The sequence below is a fragment of the Metarhizium acridum genome, assembly GCF_019434415.1.
Source record: "Metarhizium acridum strain ARSEF 324 chromosome Unknown scaffold_141, whole genome shotgun sequence".
In the NCBI taxonomy this organism is placed as follows: Eukaryota; Fungi; Ascomycota; class Sordariomycetes; order Hypocreales; family Clavicipitaceae; genus Metarhizium; species Metarhizium acridum.
The window spans coordinates 2,405,830-2,426,493 of record NW_027094020.1 but is presented as its reverse complement, the minus strand read 5'-3'; the positions used below and the strand labels follow the sequence as shown (position 1 = coordinate 2,426,493).

The window sequence follows — 20,664 nt, the reverse complement described above, 5'->3', positions numbered from 1 at the left end:
TACGGAGTAATCCGTAGATGTGTATCTTTTCTAGGATGTATCCACAGAAAGCATCAAGCAGCAAAGTAAAGTAACCTAGGCACTTGCTCACGTAAGTAGGCACACAATTTCCACACATTTGCGTTTTGGTCAGTGCTAAGATATTGCCCTGACGTGCCCAAGCAGGTACTCCGTACCTGATCAGTGATATCAAGTTCGGTCCGAAAAACCGTCCAAAATCCACGCCGTAAATAATTTGACGTGTATGGCCCAAGCTCAAATTTAGCCCAACTGCAATGTATGATATACTAGTTGCTTTGACGTCCGTTGTTTACCTGCATTTAGGCCGCCTTTTCGTGATTGAGGACACTTGCGCGACGGGACAGCCACTTCCCAGCAGACTGGTTAGGGGGCGTCTGGTATGAACTATAAGGCTCTGGAGTCAATGAATATCGGATCCATCATCACACCCACACACTCTCGAAGATGGCCCAGACCGGCTTTGATCTGATCAGGCCCTTCTATTACCAGTGGCCTGCAGTACCGTTGATGGGATGTGGCTGACCCCAAGCCCGCCATATGCGCAGAGTGCCATGCGAGATTCCGGTGCTACAAACGCCACAAAACAAGGATAGCTTGGAAATTTGTTCATCAGGCCATGCCATTTTGCAGCAAGCCCTTACAGCGAGTTTCTAAGACCTCAGCTACCATGGGTTTGGACTAGTACCTGCGGCATCTATCAGAAATTGGTCGCAAGCATCAGGAGGTGGCGGGAGCGCCGTTGAGGACATAAGCCATGATATGCATGGTTAATTTGAAAGTCGGGCCTGACGGTATGTAATTTCAGTCTCGCTCGTTTCGCTTCAAGGGTATGCACATCCACGCCTAAATATTGATTTTCAAAGTCGTCGTTGTTAACGAAGTTTGTCATGTCCGAGTCTATTATGGCCGAGTAATGAATAGGGGCAGGACACAGAAGTGAGGAAAGACTTTGCAGCATTGGATGAAAGTGAGAGTAAGCATAATTAGTCCACATTTTTCTCCTACACACACATTACGCAGTCGGTCAATCAACAATTTATTGACTTTCTGTTTAGTGAACAGGATTTCTCTTGCTCGGACAGCTCCGTTTTGTTCCTTGGACCCTGGTTCTCTTCGCCCTCCTGCCCATCTCCTTCCTTTCTCTCTGTTTTTGATATTCTGCTTATTGTATCATCTTTTTATACCACCCGGAAAATAATGCCATGACGGTGGCTCTCGCCTGATTTCCTTTTCGGTACCGCCTCATCTGGGGGACAGGAGCAAGGACACAGACACACGCCACAGCACCACAGATCTGGGGGGAGGAAAAGGGGAGGGGGCCATATCAAAATGTGTCAGACATAGCGTAGGGCTCTGGAGCGCAGAGTACAGATACCGCGTGGTAGGGTCTCGTGGTTCCCGACTCTTGGCATAATTCCAGACCAACCGTTTGTTGGAGGCGTTCTTTAGCGTTCTTGTGCTGCTGTGAAGCCGGCGGCTAGGCGACTGTCTGGGCCGCAGCCCAGCGGGCGAGGCGTGCAACGGCGCCGCAGCCACCGACCTGTCAATCAGCGCTGGGCTGGTGTGTGCCAGTCGTGTAGCGCCCTTGAGAGCAACCGGGCGGTACTTCCTGGTACGGGGGGTAGAGAAGGAGGGAGGTATGGACTGCGAAGGCGCCGGGAATCTGCCAGGTGGTCCTTTCGCTTTTGCGCCCATGGGACTGGGCCCGAGAAGGGGGTGGGCAAGTCGACAGCCCCGGCTTGACAAGTCCTCGCACTCCGGCTCCTGTGGCTGGTTGGTGGCGATGGGGGGCGGGATGGTTCAATGAATCCAGATGGAGGCTGGGCCAGAGGCGATTGTCACTGCCCAGCGAGACGGCCAGTTCTATTCTTTGATGCGGGAGGGTGTGCGACTGGCTCTTGGTAGCATGACAATGAGCATGAGCGCCCGCCCGCCCGCTCACAAGATGATGCCACTAATAGCCTTTGCATATACGCGCATCTTCCAGCGACTCGAAACCGAATAATGTCGATTACGTGTCAAAGGAAACAAAGGGGGGGGGGGGGGGGGGGGCGCGAAACGAGCAGTGGGACTATGCCAGAGCAAAGTTGAGGCAAAAAAACGAAAGCGGCCAGTTTTTCCTAATCCGCCCGCTAGCGGAGCATTCTTCGCGACGCTAACTAGAGTCTCGAGCGATTTGAGCAACTCATTCGTCTCAGGCACGTGGGAGAGGTCGTTTTTTTTTTTTTGTTGAAACGAGTTCAAAATGCGCGGCCGCACACTTCGGAGTTGATTACGGGCGAGGCCATGGACTCATGGAGCCGGTTGAAGTCGGTGGTGTCCCCCCGCGAACCGGGGGCCTGATGCTATCAGACGGAAGGGTCGAGTCAGTCAAAAACAGCAAAGGGCCGCGTGAGAACCGGGAACGCCCTCTGGCCGAAACAGGCCCGGGACAAAAGGGATGGTTCGTCGGCGGCCCATGCTTCAGCCATTCAATCTCTCGTGATGATAGACCAGGCGGCAGTGTGGGTGGCAATTGCTCAGTTTCCCTCTGATCGAGATGCGGGGCGGGGGATACTTTCGGTGTAAACAGATAGATGAGATGACTCGATTCGAAAAATTTTTGAGTTTTGGGCTGGGAGGGGGGGGAGGATACCCGCCATGGTTCAACAAGTGTGGTGTCGTGGTTGTGCGGTTTTGCGGATAGAATTCTGGACACAAGCAGGCCTAGGGTAGACTCGTACTGTTTATGTGTCGGGGGGATACTGAATCCTTGACAACTACGCGGAAATAGTTGGATCGGATCCGTGACACGAAACCCGGATAAACCATCTTTTTACAACTGGCAGATACCCGGGGCAGAGGCAAGTGTTTTCGGGGAAACAATGATTGAATAGCACAGCATGGCATACATGTCTTCAAGCTAGAATTCGCGCCCATGTTTAAAAAAAGGGCTTACTCAAATAGGGTAACAAAAATTACATCGATTCCTGTCCTCAAGTGCCAAACAGATCTCGCCTCCCTTCCAACTGCAAGTCTTGCAATTTCAATCAAGTCGTATCATCTCGGTAACCTCCGTGCCATTGCTCGCTTTTTTTCATCTTTTGAATTACAGCTTAGAAGCAGGGCTAGGGGTGCCAACCTGCGTAATCTCATTGTAGAGCAACCTGTTTCACGATTTAGCCTCAATTCAATAGTGTGACGCGGCAAAGGACAGGAAAAATCCACGACTCAAAATCGTCCCCCAAGCTCACTGCTCTTCTCAACGTGTATATCTTCCCACTCTACGATATCTTTTGCAATATGGAAGAGCGAAAAAAAGTGATGAAAGTACGGAACTTGGCAACAGCCGGGCTGGGGGGTAGAGGAGAGTTTCATAACGTACGTTGTCAAAAAGTCGGCGTAGTCTTCGCCAGTGACTTGGCCGGCAAAGTACTGGGCGGCAAGGTGGTACTTGTTGCCCTTGCCGGCCTTGGAGGCCAGCTGGTCGGCCTGCTCCTTGAGGAGCTTGAGGGCGTAGGCCTTGTCGATGCGCTTGCCCTCGGCGGTTGAGACGCCGTGCCTCACCCACTGCCAGACCTGGGAGCGGGAGACTTCGGCGGTGGCGGCGTCCTCCCTGCGTTGGGGGCGTGTTTTTGTTAGCAAAAACGAAAAAAGGAAAGTTGGTTGCTGATACTACCCATAATTTTTTGTATTTGGTTGTCGTGGGGAATGAAGCACTTACATCAGGTAGTTGATGGGCACGCAGCCTACGCCGCGGATCCAGGCCTCCATGTAGCCCAGGCCAATGTTGAGGTTCTTGCGGATGCCGTCCTCGGTGACGCTGCCGGGGACGTTCATGTTGAGGAGGTCGTTCTGGCCAATGTGGACGTCCTCGCGGCGCACAAACAGCTGGTTCGGGGTGGGCATGTGCTTGTTGAAGACGTCGGTGGCGATGGAGGCCAGGGCCGGGTGGGCGACCCAGGTGCCGTCGTGGCCGGCGCGGACCTCGCGCAGCTTGTCGGCGCGGACGTTTTCCATGGCCGCGTCGTTGGCCTGCTTGTCGTCCTTGATGGGGATCTGGGCGGCCATGCCGCCCATGGCGTGGACGCCGCGCCTGTGGCAGGTCTGGATGAGCAGCTTGACGTAGGCGTCCATGAAGGGCACCGTCATGGTGACGCACGAGCGGTCGGGCAGGACAAAGTTGGGGTTCTGGCGGAACTTCTTGATGGTGCTGAAGATGTAGTCCCAGCGGCCGCAGTTGAGGCCCGAGCTGTGGTCGCGCAGCTCGTAGATGATCTCGTCCATCTCAAAGGCGGCCAGGATGGTCTCGATGAGCACGGTGCCGCGGATGGTGCCGCGCGGCATGCCGATGTAGTCCTGGGCCAGGTTGAAGACGTCGTTCCAGAGGCGCGCCTCGAGGTGGCTCTCCATCTTGGGCAGGTAAAAGTACGGGCCGTAGCCGCGGCGCTGCAGCTCGACGGCATTGTGGAAGAAGTACAGGCCAAAGTCGAAGAGGCCGCCCGAGACGGGCTCGCCGTCGACGGTGACGTGCTTCTCGTCGAGGTGCCAGCCGCGAGGGCGCACGATGAGCGTCGGCAGCTTCCTGTCGGTGCGGAGCTTGTACTCCTTCTGGCCCTGCTTGAAGTCGACCTGGCGGCGGTTGGCGTCGTACAGGTTGACCTGGCCATTGATCATGTTTTCCCATGTCGGGGCGCTGGAGTCTGTCAAGGACGTTAGTCATGCTGTCGTTGGTGTCGTTTGAGTCCCGGCATCAAGCTCGGCTGTGGTTCCACATGATCCTCGGCATGTAGGATTTGGCTGGAATAGCCGACGAAGCAGACAAAGAACAGACTCGAGCTGCTCCAAGTAGTCTTGAATTGCTGCTAAAAACAAAGGGAAAGAAGGGGAAAGATGCAAGCTGAAGAGAAACAAGTTGTTACATGTTGTAAAAAAAAAAGGAAAAAAAGAAAACTCACCCTCAAAATCAGCCATATACGTATACACATCGGCATTCAAGGCATTCACAACCATCTTCCGGTCGGTAGGCCCGGTAATCTCGACGCGGCGATCAACCAGGCCCGGCGCCGGCGGCGCTCCCTTCCAGGTCGGATTCTCACGAATGTGCTTCGTCTCGGGCAGGAAGTCGGGCAAGACGCCGCGGTCAATCTCGGCCTGGCGGATCTTGCGACGCTCCAGCAGCTGCTTGCGGGTGCCGTTGAAGGAGCGGTGCAGGAGGGCAAGGAACGCAAGCGCCGGGGGCGTCAGGATCTTGCGGTGAGTCTCGCCAACCTTGCCGTTGACCGAGACGCCCTGGAGGATGGTGTCGGTGGCAGCCATTGCGGTTCCTGATGTGCGTGGTCTTGAAAGGTTAGCCGAAGGGCCCGGTGATGTGAGTGATGGATTTGGGTGAAGCCGGCTCAGCGGATGAAGCAAGGCCTAATCCAAACAAATAAAAAACTAGCGTCTTTTGAAGGGGTTGAGGTGGAAGATGGGAAGAGATGTGTCCTAGACAAAAGAAGAAGAGGACGAGAGATGGGTGTCAGGCGAGAATTCCCGAAATGTAGTTTCGTCACAGCCATGTATGTCGTCTCCGGATCTGCATGGCTTTCACGTGCCAACGACCACAGAGCTAGTGGTTCCATCCATACCCGAGCGCAGACAAACGGGTATGTATAATGGGAGCAGCTCCGTCCATAGGGGAAAAATAAAAATAACACAAAATAAAAAATAAACGGAACCCACCTCGTATGACCGTTGTGCTTTAAACGGCCGAGCTGAATGTCGTTGCCTCACTCAAGTTGGTCACAATCGGGATAGTTTCACAGTTATTCGTTTTATGGAAGAGAGGAGGGGGGAAGGCCAAGAATCAAGAAGAAAAAAAAGAGAGGAAATAATACGTCAAATACGTCAATGGGGGAGGGGAGAATGTGCTACAGCTCTGACCCGTCTCATATTTAGCTCCCTCCCGCGCATGCACCCATGGTAGAAGGGGCTTTATTAATTGAAGCTTGCAGACCGCGGCTACGGTTCTCACGATGCACACCCGTTGCTCGGCCACCATCGGCCTGCGCTCGGATGTACGGAGATGGAAAGAAACATATATATGATTCAGAGGCGAATCTTGAACACTGGGTGAGGGCATGGATGCGTATATCTGATACGTAAGTAGGGAACACTGCGGCCTTGACCTCGATCATGAGTGCCACCAGTTCGACTGCCCTCCAGCCTTGGCCCGGGTGGGGACGCATCGGACGCAGATGGCCAAGTACACACGCAACAGATGCAGGTACCGCAGCCATGCTTCTCCTACGCTCGCGGTACCTACTCCGCGATCGCCCATACCTCCGGCGCCATCGGAGCCAACGCGGGGTAGCCCAGCAAAACGGCCCAGTCTCGGCTCAGCGCAGCCTCAATTGCTGTGAGTTCTGAAGCTCGCAGTGCTCCAGCGCCCCTTGACCGGCCGGCGGCGCGCGTGCAACCGGGCCTGGCCGACAAGTTTCACCACGTCTTGATTGAATGTCATTCATCTCACAACCACCACCACCAACATCATCATCATCATCATCATCATCATCATCATCATCATTATCATCATCATCATCATTATCATCATCATTATCATTATCATCATCATTATCATCTTTACCGAACCCATCCTCCCTCCTCCCCTCGAAATAAATGATACACATCTTTCGCACCCGCCCTCACCAGCTACACCTCGGCCATCCCACAAACAGTCCCATAAACAGTGACGCACCCTATAGCTCTCGGAACCAGAAGCGCCTCCAACATCCGAACCGGCCAGCATTGGCCAATGCCCTGCCATCGATCCAAGTATCCAACGTAGGTCCCACGATCCAAAAGGGCAAACATCCCCACGTCCGAGCAGGCACGATTTCAAACCGAGGCTTTGAATGGCAATGGGCCGTCATGGCCTACTATGCCGGCGCGCCCCGAGTCTTTCCGGCCTTGGAGGGCGCACCGACGACCTGCCGTTCATATCCGTCATTCCTGATGTCAGCACGCAGCACGATACCAGTGCCTTTCTTCCAAGTTGCATGCATTGATTCATGTCCACGCATGTACGTATCTATTCGCAAGCCTGATGCCCACTCATCCTTGCATCCTCGATGGCTTGTTAGCTGCAACACGAGAGGGCCGTCAATTGTTTTTGCTGTTGTGCCGCCGCCCGGCCGTCGTTGCACTCATACACCAAGTCACGCCTCCCTTGACATGGCGATGCCTCTTTGTCTCGGCATCCATTAATACCACCGACGCCGGATCCAGTGACGCCTGTTGCCCTCAACAACCCCCATTAACCATGTCCATTACTAAACCAGTCGCCGTGATGCTTCCTCCCGTCACCCACCACGTGCTTGATTGCTTAATTGCTTGATAATTCTTTCTTCATTCAGTCCGGCAAAAGAATACACTTGAGTACACTTCAGCTGAAGCAATGCCAATTACTCTAATACATACACTGATAAACAGCATCAACTCCTTTCCTCCCCGAAACCTTGTTCAGCCATGCAAAAAAAAAAAAAAAAGAGCCACTTCCCCAGTTGTCACGGCATCTCGCCATGAAACATCGAATCACAAAATAATATATGCCTGGTTAGCAAGTACACCCATCTCCCTTTACTTCCCTACGGTCCGCAATCCAAACGCCTTCCCTAGAAACCAAAATGGACAGTAAAAAGACAAAAAGACAAGAAAAAAAAAGAGAGAGAGAGAGCAATAAAAAAGCCTGCTTGTGTCCGGCAAACCAGCCAAGAAGAGGGGAATCGCAAATCCAACAAAAACCGTTGCCTGTTCGCCATATTCATATACTGTTTGCTCTTTTCTTGGGTTCAAAATTCACCAGTTACCCACCGAGGAACATCCTTTCTTCTTTATTACAGGGTTGATATCAATGAGTATTATGTTGTCGTATTAGTCATAAGTTGGTGTTTTTTGCTTCGTGTGAGTTGAGCGTGTTGATCATCATCTTCTTCTTATTTTTATCAGTAACCAACAGGTGTCGGCTCTCAAACATAACCTTCATCGTGTGAACAATGCGATGCAAAGTGCTTGCCGCGCCGCGTTCCTGGGTGAACCGGACAATGCAAAGTGGCTGCTTCTTGCCATGCTCAATCACCTTCATGATCTCCGCAGCAAATTCGACTTCTCTCAAGTTCAAGTCTAATCACTTCGGTCAGCTTTGCTTCCTCAATGTCCTGGCAACTTGTGAGACGCCTACAGTTCTTAGCTCTCAGTCTTCCAAAGACGACGTTGCGCTGCTTGTCGACCTGCGCAATTCTTATCCCGTAACGCCGCCAATCGCGCAACAAAATCACAATCTCCTGACGGGCTCGCTGGCAGGTCAACGTCATGCAAAGATAGCCAGTGGCTGGCTTGACGCGGAATAGGCGCGTAAGCCAATTCTGCTTGACTTCAATATGCCGGGTGCTACCCGAGTTGAATCGAACCATGCCGGATTGTCGCTTCCTCGCGACTGCCCGGCCCGTCCCTTGCTGCTTCTTGGGCACATCCCCGAGACCTATACATCGGTTAGTCTCCATGAGGCTCAATAACAAAAGCAAATCGGCGTCATTAGTACCTTCAATAGTCATACCAGTGTCTTTGCCCTTGTTGCTCTTCCAAAACGGAAAGGTAAAGTTTCTCTTCTTGCTTTGTTCACTGGACTCCTCGTCGGAACGATGTTGCTTGGAGTCTGTGGAACTGCTTGCCCGGCGTACTCCGCTGTCACTGGAACCGGTGCTGGATTCTGCTCTGGAGACTCGCTTGAACCAAGACGACTTCTTCTTCTTGGGGGCGGATTCCACATCGTAGACATGGTCGTCGTATTCCATATCATCGTAGGAGAGCTGCTGATGAAGGGGATGCCGAGAGCCTCCGTCTCTGTTTACCAACTGGGTCTCAACTAGGTTCGGGGATCTGTGCGGATTTTCAGGGGCGGGTGAGTTGACAACCCGAATAGTACGTTCAACCCTGCTAAGATAGTCCATACTACTATTCTTCTCATTTGCTCGTCTCACGGGGCTCTGTGGTGGAGCGGACACAATGCGAGCTCCATCGCCGTGAAGTCCAGCATTTTCATTTATCGAAGGCAGCGTAGAAAGCTTTCTATGTGTCTGGCTGTAAATCGGGGCCGAGACAGTCCGGCGGTCAACCTGTCTTGGAAGAACAGAAACTTTGCTGATTGCTTCCACGTCCCCATTCTTGGCAGCATCTCTGTTCGGTGAAATCGGACGCGCCTTATTCCTGTCTGATACCGTGGCTTGATTCTGCGTGCTGGCGACTTTGGGTAGTGGAGGTAAGGGACGGCTGTGCCACGAGTCGCTGGATGCGTCAGTCACTGGGGAGATGGTCGTCGTTGGGCTATCGAGGGATATTGAGAACGGGTTGGATTCCCGGTGTCTACGGTCACCCTCGGTAGTCGACGAGTCGCACTCTGAATCGTAAACGATAATGGAGGTTCTGAATGCCTCGTCGCAGTCCTTGGCACAGATGTTGCTGAATTTGCGCAGCTCTTCGTGGAAAATCATAGAAGCATCGTGTTTCTTGGGAGATTGTTTGGCAGGGCCGCCCACGGCCTTAGGGTACGTGCCATCAGCTGTTTTAGGCAAGTCTGGACTTGCATTTCGGCCGGCCGGTGCCGATACTCGTTGAGCTGTTCCGTTACCAACGACAACAAAAGGAGATCCAGTATTGCGATTGGCTGCCCGCGGACCAGGTCCAGCAGAACCAGATCGCTTGCGGATATGGGAGAAGTCTACACCTCGTTTGTGGCGGAGACTAGGCACCCGTATCTTGGGAGTTCCTTGTCGACTACTCCGAAGTGAGGCAAGTGATCCACGAGACGATTGTGGCCGGCTCGTAAGCGAGGCTCTTGTCGAGTTTGCCCGCAAACGACGGGCGTTGGAGCCGCTGCGCATTCTATTAGCTTGTCCAGTTGCAGTTGTGGTAACAACTTCGCCATCACGATGCACAGTAATCTTTGCATGGCTGACTTGCGTGTCGCATTGTTGTAGCATGCGACTGCTGCGGTATGGATCATAGCTGTCATTTTCTGTATCGGGGGCATTGGATATCACTGTGAAGCGCGAAATAGAACGCCCGTGTCCATTTGCTCTGGGTTTCTCGAATTGGCAGGTTGAGACACGCCTCTTCCAAATAGCTGGCTTGAGATGGTGGTAGTCACTCATGGAGTGGGCCAATTCTGGCTTGAAGTCCTCCAGCTGCTTGTTCCGATAGTTATAAAGCAACCAATAAAAGGCCTTCTGGTCATTTGGCCTAGGTTCGATATTTGTTAGTTGCATACATGAGGGGCATTCATCTGGGGTTGATGTCAACGAGGTCACCGACTATTACTTACTCTGCGGATGTAAGGGTGAGGATCAGATCCTGCTCACTAAACATGTGCCACATGGATCGAAGTTGTCGAAGGAGCTGGGGGTCAATGTTGGTTCTAGCTACAGGCGTATACTGGAAACCTTTTCGGGTGTCTGGCAATTGGGCGGTGTTGTCTCCGAAATTGTCCAGGTTCCTATATTTCTGAACCAACGGGTGCCTCCAGATGTCCTTCATGGTAATTCGGCGGTCAGGGTTTACCTGGAGCATTCTTCGTATCAGATCCTCAGCCTCGGGGCTGAGACCCTTGGGCATCTCATAATGTCCCTTCTTTGTCTTGGCCATCATGACCCGCAAGTCAGGGTCATCAAATGGCAAAGTGGCCGACAGCATTGCGTAGAGAATGACACCCATGCTCCAGATATCAGCCCGATCCCCACGGTATTGCTTGTTTTTGAGAAGTTCTGGAGCAGCGTAATGGGGGCTTCCGCAGGCCGTAGCAAGCTGATGTGTAGCGGTTTGGTGAAGCGCAGCCATACCAAAATCTGCAATTTTGATTTGCAAGTCTGCAGTGATGAGAATGTTCTCAGGCTTCAGATCACGATGGCACACATTGAAAGAATGGCAGTAAGAAATGGCACTCATCATCTGTCGGAAGAAATAGATGGAAAGTTCCTCAGGGAGTCGTCCTCTGGAGTTGATAAAGGTAAATAGATCGCCCTGGTCGATATACTCGAGAATGAGATATCTGTTTTACGTCAGTAGATTGACAGAAATTGTGGAGAGGGTGTAAAGAAGAAAGAAAACTGACATTTCAGAGCGGTTCTCCCATATGTCGTACAGTTTCATGATATTTGGGTGTTCGATAAGTTTAAGAATTGCAACTTCACGCTCAATTGCCATGGGAACGCGCATCTCTCCATTGATCTGGTCAGGGAGACTGTTGTCCCATTTGCTTAGAGCGGCCATGGAGCTATCTTGGACCAAGTAGGCCATCGTTCTGTTCACAATTTTGACGGCGGCAAGTTGGTTGGTGATGTTGTGGCGGCAGAGGCGTACACGAGCTGACGAGCCTTTGCCCAGCGTTCGTCCCAGTTGCCAAGGCCCAATATGAGTCTTGTAGTTCTTCCTGCTTCGACTACTTGAGGTTGAAGCATACGAAGCTTGGGACATTCGCTTATCATTCTCTGCAGGTTGCGGATACGGATGCTGTATTACACCAGACATTTGGGTGTTGAGGGTGATGTTTGGTGCATCCATAGCTTGCTGGCTTTCTGGCCTCGAATGTGACGCCGGTTGGTTATGCTGGGGATAAACCACGTCGGGCTGGGCGTAACGCGGCGGCTTGTTTGTCTGGTGTTCCAACACAGGGATCGGAGAGTTCATTCGGTTCGTCGTCTCGGCCAAGGGCGAGCGAACCTTGGCAACCATCGCATCCGCCATGTTGGTGTTTGGTGATGTCGTAGGAATTAGCACATAATATTCGGGGTTAGCTATTTCAGTTCGTCGACGTCGTGTTTCTGGCCGTTGGCGGTGATATTTCTTTTTCCCCTCCTCCCAGTCGCGCTAGCTGTTAATGATAGCAGACAATACAGGTCCAAGTTTGAGTTAATAGAAGGCAACGTAGTGGGAAGTCGGACCCATCAATCCGACGAAGGCAAAGATCGAGTGTCGGTGGCGCACACGACAGCAAAGAAAGAGCGGGAAAGAGAAGAGAAGAGAAGGGGCAACTACAAAGGTCGAGGGTCGTCTGGTTGGGAGGAGCAGAAAGGGCAATTGAGCCGAGTAGATGAAGCAGAGCACTGGAAGACAGGACGGGGGACCAAGAATGCGACACTGTCTAGGTCATGAGCTGAAGTGAAAGTATGTACGGAGTGGCAGAAGCGTAGAGTGGAAGCGCAATCCTCTCCACCGACGTGGAATCTGGAATGTAATGTTTACTTTGGGTAAGTGGCGGCTGGTGTTTTGGACCAAATATGACATGGCGCAAGGGAGACGGGATGGTCAGTTGGCTGGCACTGGAACTTGGGAGGTCAGACTGGGACAAGTGACTGGCATCTGCAGAAATAACGAAGCAGTGCTGCCAGCTGTCGGCACTGCGACCACCTGGCGGGTGGAGAAATGTTTAAGAAGCGTGAGAGAATAAAAGTCGAGATCATGACGGGGATTGACGATGGTTGCCAGGAAGGCATACTTGGTGCACCATTCTTGGCCGCATTCCAGTTGCCAGCGCCGACAAATGGAATCTCGCCAGCAAAACTCTAGCCTTGCTGACTTGCCCGGCCACTTGACTTTGCCAGCCTGCTTGCTTGCTGCCGCTGCCGTTACTTTACCACTCCGGCGGCGGCGGTGAATTGTGCAATTGGGCCAGAACAAGAAAAATTGAAATGATGAAGCCTACCAACCCAGGTAGGTAGTTTACCCATTATCCATCGGGCTCAGAAAGTTCAATCCACAACCCCTCCGTCCAATAACTTTGCATCGTACTCCGTAGCTTGCATGGTACCTGCATTACGATGGGGTCCGAAGATCCTAAAGTCCCATCTGCACCGGGCTAAGGACTGCAATAGTACTACTATTGCAGCTCGCAATTTCCTTATCCCTAGTGACATGTACAGATTCCAACGGCCACTTTTTTTGCACCCAAAATAGGGCTTGGTAGCCGACGCATATCAAGTCGCCAGGGCTCGGCGGGTGGTTTGTCGAATTTGGTAATATATTTGTTTGTTTGCCCTCACTGGCATCAACCGTCAACAGCCTAGGACCAAAGATAATGTTGCCAACTACCCTTTCGACAACGAGAACGCTATCCCCCAAAGAAGAGCGGCGGGTGTGGATAGCAGTTACATTGTCCAAGGCAATTTTGAGACTGGAACTCAAGGGATGACATAATGAGATGATGCTGCCCCCGATAATAAACACCTTCTCCGGACAAGCCCACGTATGACTAAGCAGCGGCTCCTGGTGATATGATATGATGGCTTCCATCGTGCCGCTCTCTCACACACTCTGCCGAGTTGCCTCAATCAACCTCTAGCGTTGGGTCATCATTTAACGGTCCCTGAGTCCTTGATCCAGAATACGGACATCCCACGACCAAGAATGTGGAGCCATGTGCCTTGTTCACTATCCAAAAACCGAACACGAGACCCGCAAATAGAAGCCCTCGTTGAATTGGCAATCAGATGTCACACGTCGAGCTGGTGGTCTCCCCAAAGAGTGGCGACACGGCCAAATGAACGAAGGTCGATGGTCCTTTTACCTATTTCCATGATGCTTCTATTCTGCCGCTGCTATGTCTTTAGCTCCATTGCTGCCGGTCCACGAGGACGGGTAGCATCATGCTGAGACAACAATGTCAATACGCTCAACTATCGGTTGTCAAAGCATGACTGAGCCGGTGTTAGACCACCGCTTCACTGCCTGTTCGTGCTCATCGTTGGAACGAAGCCAACAGCTTGCCTTGATGCTTGATTCCCTGATACGTTTAAAACCTGTAGGCCCAGCCTGATACGCTTCTAGCTCAAGCTGACGTCTCGCACAAGTTAGATTTCAAAGGCCCAATGTCTTTTCCCTTCGTTGCTCCATGTCTGGACATCTGTGTTACTGCATGATTTGGTACTCCACCGTCCCAGGGCTTCGGGTCATTCGCACTCCCCGTACCAGATTTCGTGCTGCCTACGGAGTACATTCTCCAGATTTTCAACAGATGATAATTCGGGGTGGCGTATATGCTTGAAGATGGAGCTGTTCTATTCGCATCTTCCTACTCGTTCCCAAGATCTTGCCCCTTTTAGTAGCGTTGGTAAAGGTATCGACGAGGCCCACCACAACAATTTTGACGAGTCCGAGTCCCGCCGTGATAGTAGCTTCAAGCTTACATATGTCTGGCGTTGTCTCTATCCTATAACCATAGTCATCCAGGTCGCCCCCTTGTTCTACCCCAAACTCGTCATATTGGCGCTCCATGGCGCTAGGTAGACCTTTGTAATTTTAGTATCCGGCATTTGTCGAGGCTCACCATGGTCACCACAATGTTGTGCTTATCGTGAGTTTCCAACGAGATACGAAGAGCCAGTTGCCTATCTGCGACTGTTCTCATGCAATAGATGCCCGTTCACTTACGGAGGTAACAAAGCAGTCGGAAAAAGAAAGAGAATGGCGGTACGACGCCAAAAGAGGTATATAAAGAGGAACTATGATTTTTTATTTAACGTGGCCGTTGACCTTGAGGCCGCAACAGAGTCTATGAAGCCGACAGTTCTGCGGATGAAGTCAACTAAGCTTGATCGAGGTTGGCCCAACTTGGAGAGCTAGACAAAGTACCCTTGTAACTACTAATTAGGCTGAGAGCTTGCAACAACAGCCAAGCGTAATTGGTTTAGTGGTAAAATTCTCCGTTGCCATCCGAGCAACGTCGGGGAGCCCTGGGTTCGATTCCCAGATTACGCATCTACTCTCTTTTTGGAACATTATCCCAATTTCAATGCACAAATGCACAAAGTGGTTTCATATTTTTTTTTCCTTCTCGGTATTAAACCGTGGCACAGCAGAGTAGAGAGTTTTGGTTCATCATCATCGCTGGTGTACCTAAGTGTAGACCTCATGTAATCAAGCGAGACTATTCTCGTGATAACTCCGGGCAGGCTGTTTGTTCACCAGGGAGATGCCATGGAGTGGGTTGGAGATGGCAAATTTAGCTAGCTACCGAAACAGAGCCATTGCTACATTTTGGCGGCCTAACGGCGAAGGCCAACATTGAGACGAGCGTTTCTGGAATGCCGGCCTCTGGCTGTTGGTTCCTTCACTGATCATGCGGTTATGGTGCCTCCAGCGCCTGACCATCTTAAGGACCGCTGCTGCCTGTTTGAATGCCGGGCGTAGCAAGAAACATTCTGAAGATTCCCAATATCCCTCTCTCTTCACCATCACCGAAATTACAGGTTTTCGAGCAACAGTCGATACTTTAGCCAGAAAGTCATTCTTCGCTTTCCCTATGCTTGCATGATATATTCCAAGTTCAACTTCAATACGCGTCTCAACGACGAACTGCTCAATAAGTTTAAGTCTCACTACTACCTCGCGACCCTAAGACACTAGCCCAGAGAAACTACCGTCAACATGAACTTGTCCCCTCAGAAACTGTCACAGCCCAAGAAGCGAATCAGCGAAATAATGGCAACCGTGGCACAAGAGCAAAAGGAATTTGAGGATATCCTGGAATACATCAACAGCATTGAGCAAGCGAATCTGAGTCAGATGGTAGGAAGTGCGTCAAGTGCAAGAAGCAGAAGGAAAAAAAGCAAGACCATGCCTAAGCCTGCCGACGAAGAATTGGAGAAGTACCAGCGTAGGCGAGCGGGAAAGGAGGAGAGCATTGGACTCATGTGGCAGAAGATACACGAGTTGCAGCAGGAGGAAAAGAGGCTTAAAGAAATGAATGGTATGTGAGCTTGAAAGCGCTTATGTATTCAGCAGATAGGCACGCAAGCCCTATGACCAACCCCATTTTTCTTTCAAGGCTGTTGACTTGGCAAGGAGCCTGTCCTCCTCAGTTTCATAAAGCCCATGTTCCTTCAAATACTGCGTGTAGCGCTCACACTTTTCCGCCGACGTTGCACCTCGGATGCTAGAGCTTCATTGCCATCAAAAAACTCTGCCACCATGTCATCTAGAGGTTTATCGGAGTCCTTTCGAGCAGAAAAATCGCAAAATATGTCGGTGACGTCGGTAGGGCGGCGTAGTACGTGGGCAACGCAAAACGCCATGCCTGATTTGTTGATATCTGACTTGCCATCCAACTGGGTATACCATTCCTTTCTCAGCTGGTCGCAAAGGCGACTAATTTTGCCCTCCTCATTCAAAACGTCTCGGAACTCAGCATGCATCTGCTTGTCCGTTTCAATCGAGTCATGGCCAGTTATCCACGATGGCGGGGTGAAGATTTGCAACGGAACAGTACTGGCAAATTCCTAATCAATTACGCCCTGAATCTGCAATTTCTGATCCACGATGATGTTGTTGCTCCGCAAATCTAGACGATTCAGCACAAAGGGCCCTGTGTTTAGCCTAGGATCAATTACTTTGTTGAAAATGCGATCCATGCCATCTAGTGCAAAAACTTCTGTTTGGATATCCTCGGCTGCATGGTGGGGAACTGGCAGCGTATAAAAGCCCGATATGAGGCTAAATTGGTATCTCATGTATTCCTTGGCAGATGCGAAGGTTGACTGATTCGGGAGCCGGAGTGTGGTAGCAGACATGGAGATAATAGGACCCAGAGCAGGATGTAGGTTGCTATTAGAATCCGGCATCAGGGAGCCTAGTAAGGGAAACTCGAGTTGTCTAAGCTCAGCCAAGATATCGATAAGCTGAGAGAAAAAGTATTGTCGGTGTTCCTTGTCGGCTTCAATTAGGCATTTCTTATTCAGTGGCTCGCCTGGTATGAGGTCTGTATGAGATACATCTGCATTCCGGAGCTACCTCCGGCCAACTTGGCACGACCGTATCCACGAACATGGGGAACGGGAATCCGCGTGTTGCGCTCGAGATATCTGTCTTTATGAGTGGACGTGCAAAACAGGAATGAGATGTAGCTTACTGTATAGTGGTCACCTCGCTCAACTGCTTCTCCCAGGGATTGTCAAAAGCAGGCTCGATGGGATTCTGACTATCCACTTGGATCCGTCCTGCTCAAACTCAACAAAGAAGCAAGCTGCCATTGTCCCTTTTTACAACTCGGCACGTATTGCCTTTATCATATCCTGATACTAGAGAACAGACCGCATCTGAGTCTAGCGATTCGATAAACAATCTTTTAGCTTGGTTCAGCTGATGCTCAGTAGCGGCAGGGAATCCGTCATTATCGGGGTCGAGACTCGGTCTCTGATGCCTTGATCTCTGGCGCAGGGCGATAAATCCAACCAAATAACTTGAACAGGGGAGAATCTACTGGCGCCCAGAATATGCGCACTGGACGGATAAGAGCGCACAGCATAGTTGGTCCGACATGGAAGCTGGCAATGTTGCTTTAGGCATTTGCTGTTGGATTTTCGGACACAAAATCACGTGCTGTGCCCCTGTCTGGCTTGCAGTGACCCTGGAGTGTTCTAGCGGAGTAACGTACTCCGTAGTACCGTTGACCTTACAGGTTGGGATTTCCACTTCACCCAGCCAGCGGCGTTAAATGACTCCAAAGGGGCCAAATACCCGCCACTGCAGGTATCTACCTACCTATGTACTTAGTAGTTAGGTATGATAAGCGCGACTAGTCAAAGGTTCAAATGTTGCTTGATTGGACTAATGAAAACACCAAAGTTCAGCTGTTTACCCGAGTACTTAAGCTACCGGGTAGGTGCCTGATGATGCACCCACTCGGTGGCATTAATGAATCAACCAAAAAAAGCCTAGGCCAGTAGGTGCCTAGGTATTTGTAGCCCTTCGCTGCCTAAACTAATTCTGCTCTGCCCGATACTACGAAGTCCACGATGCCTCCCAAGCCCTGGGGACAAGAAACCATGCTCCCAAACCACTTTCATATCTCCCGGCTTACAAGTTACAGAGCTATCCTTCGCGACTAGCATACTTACAGGACGAGGCCAAGCCGACAATGGAACAGGAAAATGTGGCGGTGAATTCTCCAAAACCTGAGTCAACCAACCCTGTGGTCAAATACAATCGGCAGACACGAGCAGCTCTGTGGAATCACCGAACGCTGAAGACGCTCTCTCTCTCGAGCTAAGGAATATCCTGACGCCGATCTACTGTCCACCATACCAAAAGCCTATGCTGAAACCCTGAAGATGCTTCGAGAAAGCAGTAAGTACTATTATATTCAGCGACTCACCTACTTCTGTATAGAACCTGATCGGCAGAAGAAAACATGTCCGCCAGTTTTCCGTGAAAGAGACACTCGATCACTCCTCCAAGAATCCGACATTGCCATCGTTGTGAAGCCTCTCTCGGATGAAGGATGAAGTTAAGAAGCTTCTGCCTGAATCTGACAACCTCTCAAGCGCCATAATAGAGCTTTTGGATGACAGTGAGGTACTCTTCCGATATTCTCATAGGTTTTCTACAACGGTCTACGAGCTAGCCAAGATATCGTTGTAAAGATTACCCGAGAAGTAGACAATACCACCGAATATACCTCGATGCAGTACCTCCAGGACAGAATGCCTGGAGTACCTGCTCCCAGACCTCATGGGTTGGTTAATCTAAGCGAGTTCTACTTAACCTTTATGCGTTTCGTGCCCGGTCTTAGTCTCGAGAAGGCATGGCTGAATTGGAGGACGATCAAAAGCGAGATGTAAGCTGCCAGCTTGACGTTACACTCTCGGAATTAAGGTCTTTTCCCAGAACCAGCCGCTCGGTGGGTTCAAGGGAGAGGGTTGCAAGGATATGAAGCAGAACACCCGTCGCAGTGCTGAGCCGATCTGACTCCAAAGGACTTTGAGGAATTCATGTTCGCCAAGCCTCATTTTGGAAGTCCCGTCTTTACCGATTTCCTGCCGGATCAGACAGTGCCAAATTGTGCTTTCACCCATGGCGACTTTCGACCGGCTAATATTATGGTGGAGAAAAAAGAAGACGGTGCCTGGAGAGTCGTTGGAGTCATCGACTGGGAGTCTAGTGGCTTCTACCCTGAATATTGGAAATCTGTCAAGATGACAAATAACCTTTCGCCCATGTCAGAGTGTAACTGGTATCTGTACCTTCAAAAATGCGTATCGCCGCTTCAATATCCGACTAGATGGCTCATTGATCGAGTCTGGGATAGGCACATAGCTTAGATGTAGGCGTTTGCCACAATTAAGCTATGCATATTCCTGAAATTTCGTCTCTTACTAATCTTGTATGCATACGCTGTATCTGTAGACATTCTTCTGTAATTCCTCATACCAAATACCTTGCCTTTGTTGACTCTGCGTCTCAATCCTGAGAAATTTCACAACCATTTCAAGTAGCTTCTAGAGTTAAATTAATACGAATGGGGCTCTAGATATCACAGTCCCAGTGATGCAAGATCCTGGGTTCGCCCCCGTCGTGTCTTAGTCTAGACGCTTGAATATGTGCTTTCCCCGGCATGAGTTACACCATATGTCAATGAATCATTCAAGGAACGTACTATTTGGCTACCAAAGACTAGAAGATTACAAGACGAACAAATTCTTTGTTGAATAGAACATCAACACTCCAAAGCACAGAAACAAGTTAATAACAAGCCCAACAAACATTACAGGCAGAGTCCACAAGCAAAAAGAGAGCAACTTTCAGGTCTGCCACTCAAACAGCTTCTCACTCTTCATCATCATCAGAGTTAGTTACATATTCCTTCGACAGTATTCGTTGGCCGTCTGCCGCCGGCCGCCAGGCTTCAAAAGGCTGCTGTCTTGGGCTATAGTAAGGGGATACTTGCTTCCAGGCCGCGTCGTATTCGGCTTGAGTTACCAAGTTGTTCTTTATCAGGGCAGCGAATATGTCAGTTACGTAGCTCTGGCAATTCCAGTCTTTAGAATTCTGGACCACCACCTCTTGGATTGTTCCAAATATGCCGTGTATAGAGATGCTAGGATATGTAGCTATAAGCGTCAAGGGATTGAAGCACCTAGTCGAGCCTCGAGGGTCTGCCGTGTAACAGTGTAACTGGAAGGGCCTGCAAATCTCCTAGTCGCCTCGTAGGTATACCATTTGCTGGTAGCCTGGTTGTGCACGGTCATAGCCCAGTGATGGTAGCATCCCTCGTTACCGTTGTAGACAACAATGTAAGCGTGGACAGACTGGGAGGAGTCACCTTCAGGCAGTCTGCTGGACTTTTCACCAGACAGTTTGCCTGAGCGCTGACTAGACCGTGTTGACATATCTGACTGAGATGTCTCCTTGATACTAAGATTTGGTAGTCCTCTTATGACTGTATAAAAAGTGAGTTGTACTTACCGATATCCTGCTTGGGGCTTTTCAACCGAGAAAAACGGACATTTGAATCGAGCAAAATTCTTGATAACAGGAAGCTGGAATGCTTGTATGTGATTGCAACTTAGGAACAGTGTATATCGAGAGTCTGAGATCAATTCTAACCACCGTATTGGTCGCATGTTATATATTTTCTCATCATACCGCACTGTAACCTGGTGAAAGGTTCTGAACGAGGGGCAGGGCCGAGATGTTCGGGGCAAGTGAGCATGTCCAGAGGTAGATCTCTCGAAGGTCTGGGGCCGGATTCTCCTTGGCCGCGAAATTGGGCTTCTCAATAAATATAAAACTGTGGTACAATTACTTTTTTGAGCCATAACCTCTGCCTACAGGCATATATTTGACTATTACAATTGG

The 20,664-nt window shown here is 50.6% G+C and overlaps 6 protein-coding genes and 1 non-coding gene across 9 annotated transcripts; 4 read left to right on the top strand and 3 right to left on the bottom strand.

Moving 5' to 3' along the window:
- Nucleotides 1-2,878: 2,878 nt before the first annotated feature.
- Nucleotides 2,879-6,121, bottom strand: ACU9_1 (Malate synthase, glyoxysomal). Of its 2 annotated transcripts, XM_007809013.2 has the most exons (4): nucleotides 4,959-6,121; nucleotides 3,725-4,703; nucleotides 3,386-3,616; nucleotides 2,879-3,167 (listed from the first exon to the last, which is right to left on the bottom strand). In XM_007809013.2, the coding sequence occupies exons 1-4, from the start codon at nucleotides 5,317-5,319 to the stop codon at nucleotides 3,110-3,112; spliced, it is 1,629 nt and encodes a 542-aa protein (XP_007807204.1). In that variant the 5' UTR covers nucleotides 5,320-6,121; the 3' UTR covers nucleotides 2,879-3,109. The 2 variants fall into 2 exon arrangements, with proteins under 2 accessions (XP_007807204.1, XP_065975543.1); XM_066119747.1 differs by having other exon boundaries at nucleotides 2,879-4,703; nucleotides 4,959-5,341; nucleotides 5,725-6,121.
- A 418-nt stretch (nucleotides 6,122-6,539) lies between these two features.
- On the bottom strand, nucleotides 6,540-12,888 carry GIN4_1 (serine/threonine-protein kinase gin4). Of its 2 annotated transcripts, XM_007809014.2 has the most exons (5): nucleotides 11,147-12,888; nucleotides 10,361-11,083; nucleotides 8,582-10,278; nucleotides 8,222-8,521; nucleotides 6,540-8,163 (listed from the first exon to the last, which is right to left on the bottom strand). In XM_007809014.2, the coding sequence occupies exons 1-5, from the start codon at nucleotides 11,776-11,778 to the stop codon at nucleotides 7,919-7,921; spliced, it is 3,597 nt and encodes a 1,198-aa protein (XP_007807205.2). In that variant the 5' UTR covers nucleotides 11,779-12,888; the 3' UTR covers nucleotides 6,540-7,918. The 2 variants fall into 2 exon arrangements, with proteins under 2 accessions (XP_007807205.2, XP_065975541.1); XM_066119745.1 differs by having other exon boundaries at nucleotides 6,540-10,278; nucleotides 11,147-11,950.
- J3458_009382 (uncharacterized protein) lies at nucleotides 6,661-7,248 on the top strand (the record flags this gene model as incomplete). Its single annotated transcript, XM_066119746.1, has 1 exon — nucleotides 6,661-7,248. One exon carries the CDS (start codon nucleotides 6,661-6,663, stop codon nucleotides 7,246-7,248), a length of 588 nt encoding a protein of 195 aa, XP_065975542.1.
- A 1,817-nt stretch (nucleotides 12,889-14,705) lies between the features above and the next one.
- J3458_009380 lies at nucleotides 14,706-14,787 on the top strand. Its single transcript has one exon. It is a non-coding gene; the product is annotated as a tRNA-Gly (tRNA).
- A 723-nt stretch (nucleotides 14,788-15,510) lies between these two features.
- J3458_009379 (uncharacterized protein) lies at nucleotides 15,511-15,786 on the top strand (the record flags this gene model as incomplete). Its single annotated transcript, XM_007809015.2, has 1 exon — nucleotides 15,511-15,786. The coding sequence occupies one exon, from the start codon at nucleotides 15,511-15,513 to the stop codon at nucleotides 15,784-15,786; it is 276 nt and encodes a 91-aa protein (XP_007807206.2).
- A 125-nt stretch (nucleotides 15,787-15,911) lies between these two features.
- On the bottom strand, nucleotides 15,912-16,223 carry J3458_009378 (uncharacterized protein; the record flags this gene model as incomplete). The annotated part of the gene is made up of 1 exon (XM_066119744.1): nucleotides 15,912-16,223. The coding sequence occupies one exon, from the start codon at nucleotides 16,221-16,223 to the stop codon at nucleotides 15,912-15,914; it is 312 nt and encodes a 103-aa protein (XP_065975540.1).
- Nucleotides 16,224-18,300: 2,077 nt separating this feature from the next.
- J3458_009377 (uncharacterized protein) lies at nucleotides 18,301-18,647 on the top strand (the record flags this gene model as incomplete). The annotated part of the gene is made up of 2 exons (XM_066119743.1): nucleotides 18,301-18,381; nucleotides 18,405-18,647. The coding sequence occupies 2 exons, from the start codon at nucleotides 18,301-18,303 to the stop codon at nucleotides 18,645-18,647; spliced, it is 324 nt and encodes a 107-aa protein (XP_065975539.1).
- Between the last annotated feature and the right edge of the window lie 2,017 nt (nucleotides 18,648-20,664).

Coding starts and splice junctions, on each gene's coding strand:
- ACU9_1 (XM_007809013.2), bottom strand. CDS start 5,319: ATGGCTGCCACCGACACCATCCTCCAGGGCGTCTCGGTCAACGGCAAG. Junction 3,617..3,724: donor GTGCCCATCAACTACCTGAT/GTAAGTGCTTCA, acceptor CCCCCAACGCAG/GGAGGACGCCGCCACCGCCG. Junction 3,168..3,385: donor TACGCCGACTTTTTGACAAC/GTACGTTATGAA, acceptor ATCGTGAAACAG/GTTGCTCTACAATGAGATTA.
- GIN4_1 (XM_007809014.2), bottom strand. CDS start 11,778: ATGGCGGATGCGATGGTTGCCAAGGTTCGCTCGCCCTTGGCCGAGACG. Junction 8,522..8,581: donor CACTGGTATGACTATTGAAG/GTACTAATGACG, acceptor ACCGATGTATAG/GTCTCGGGGATGTGCCCAAG. Junction 8,164..8,221: donor AAGACTGAGAGCTAAGAACT/GTAGGCGTCTCA, acceptor CGAAGTGATTAG/ACTTGAACTTGAGAGAAGTC.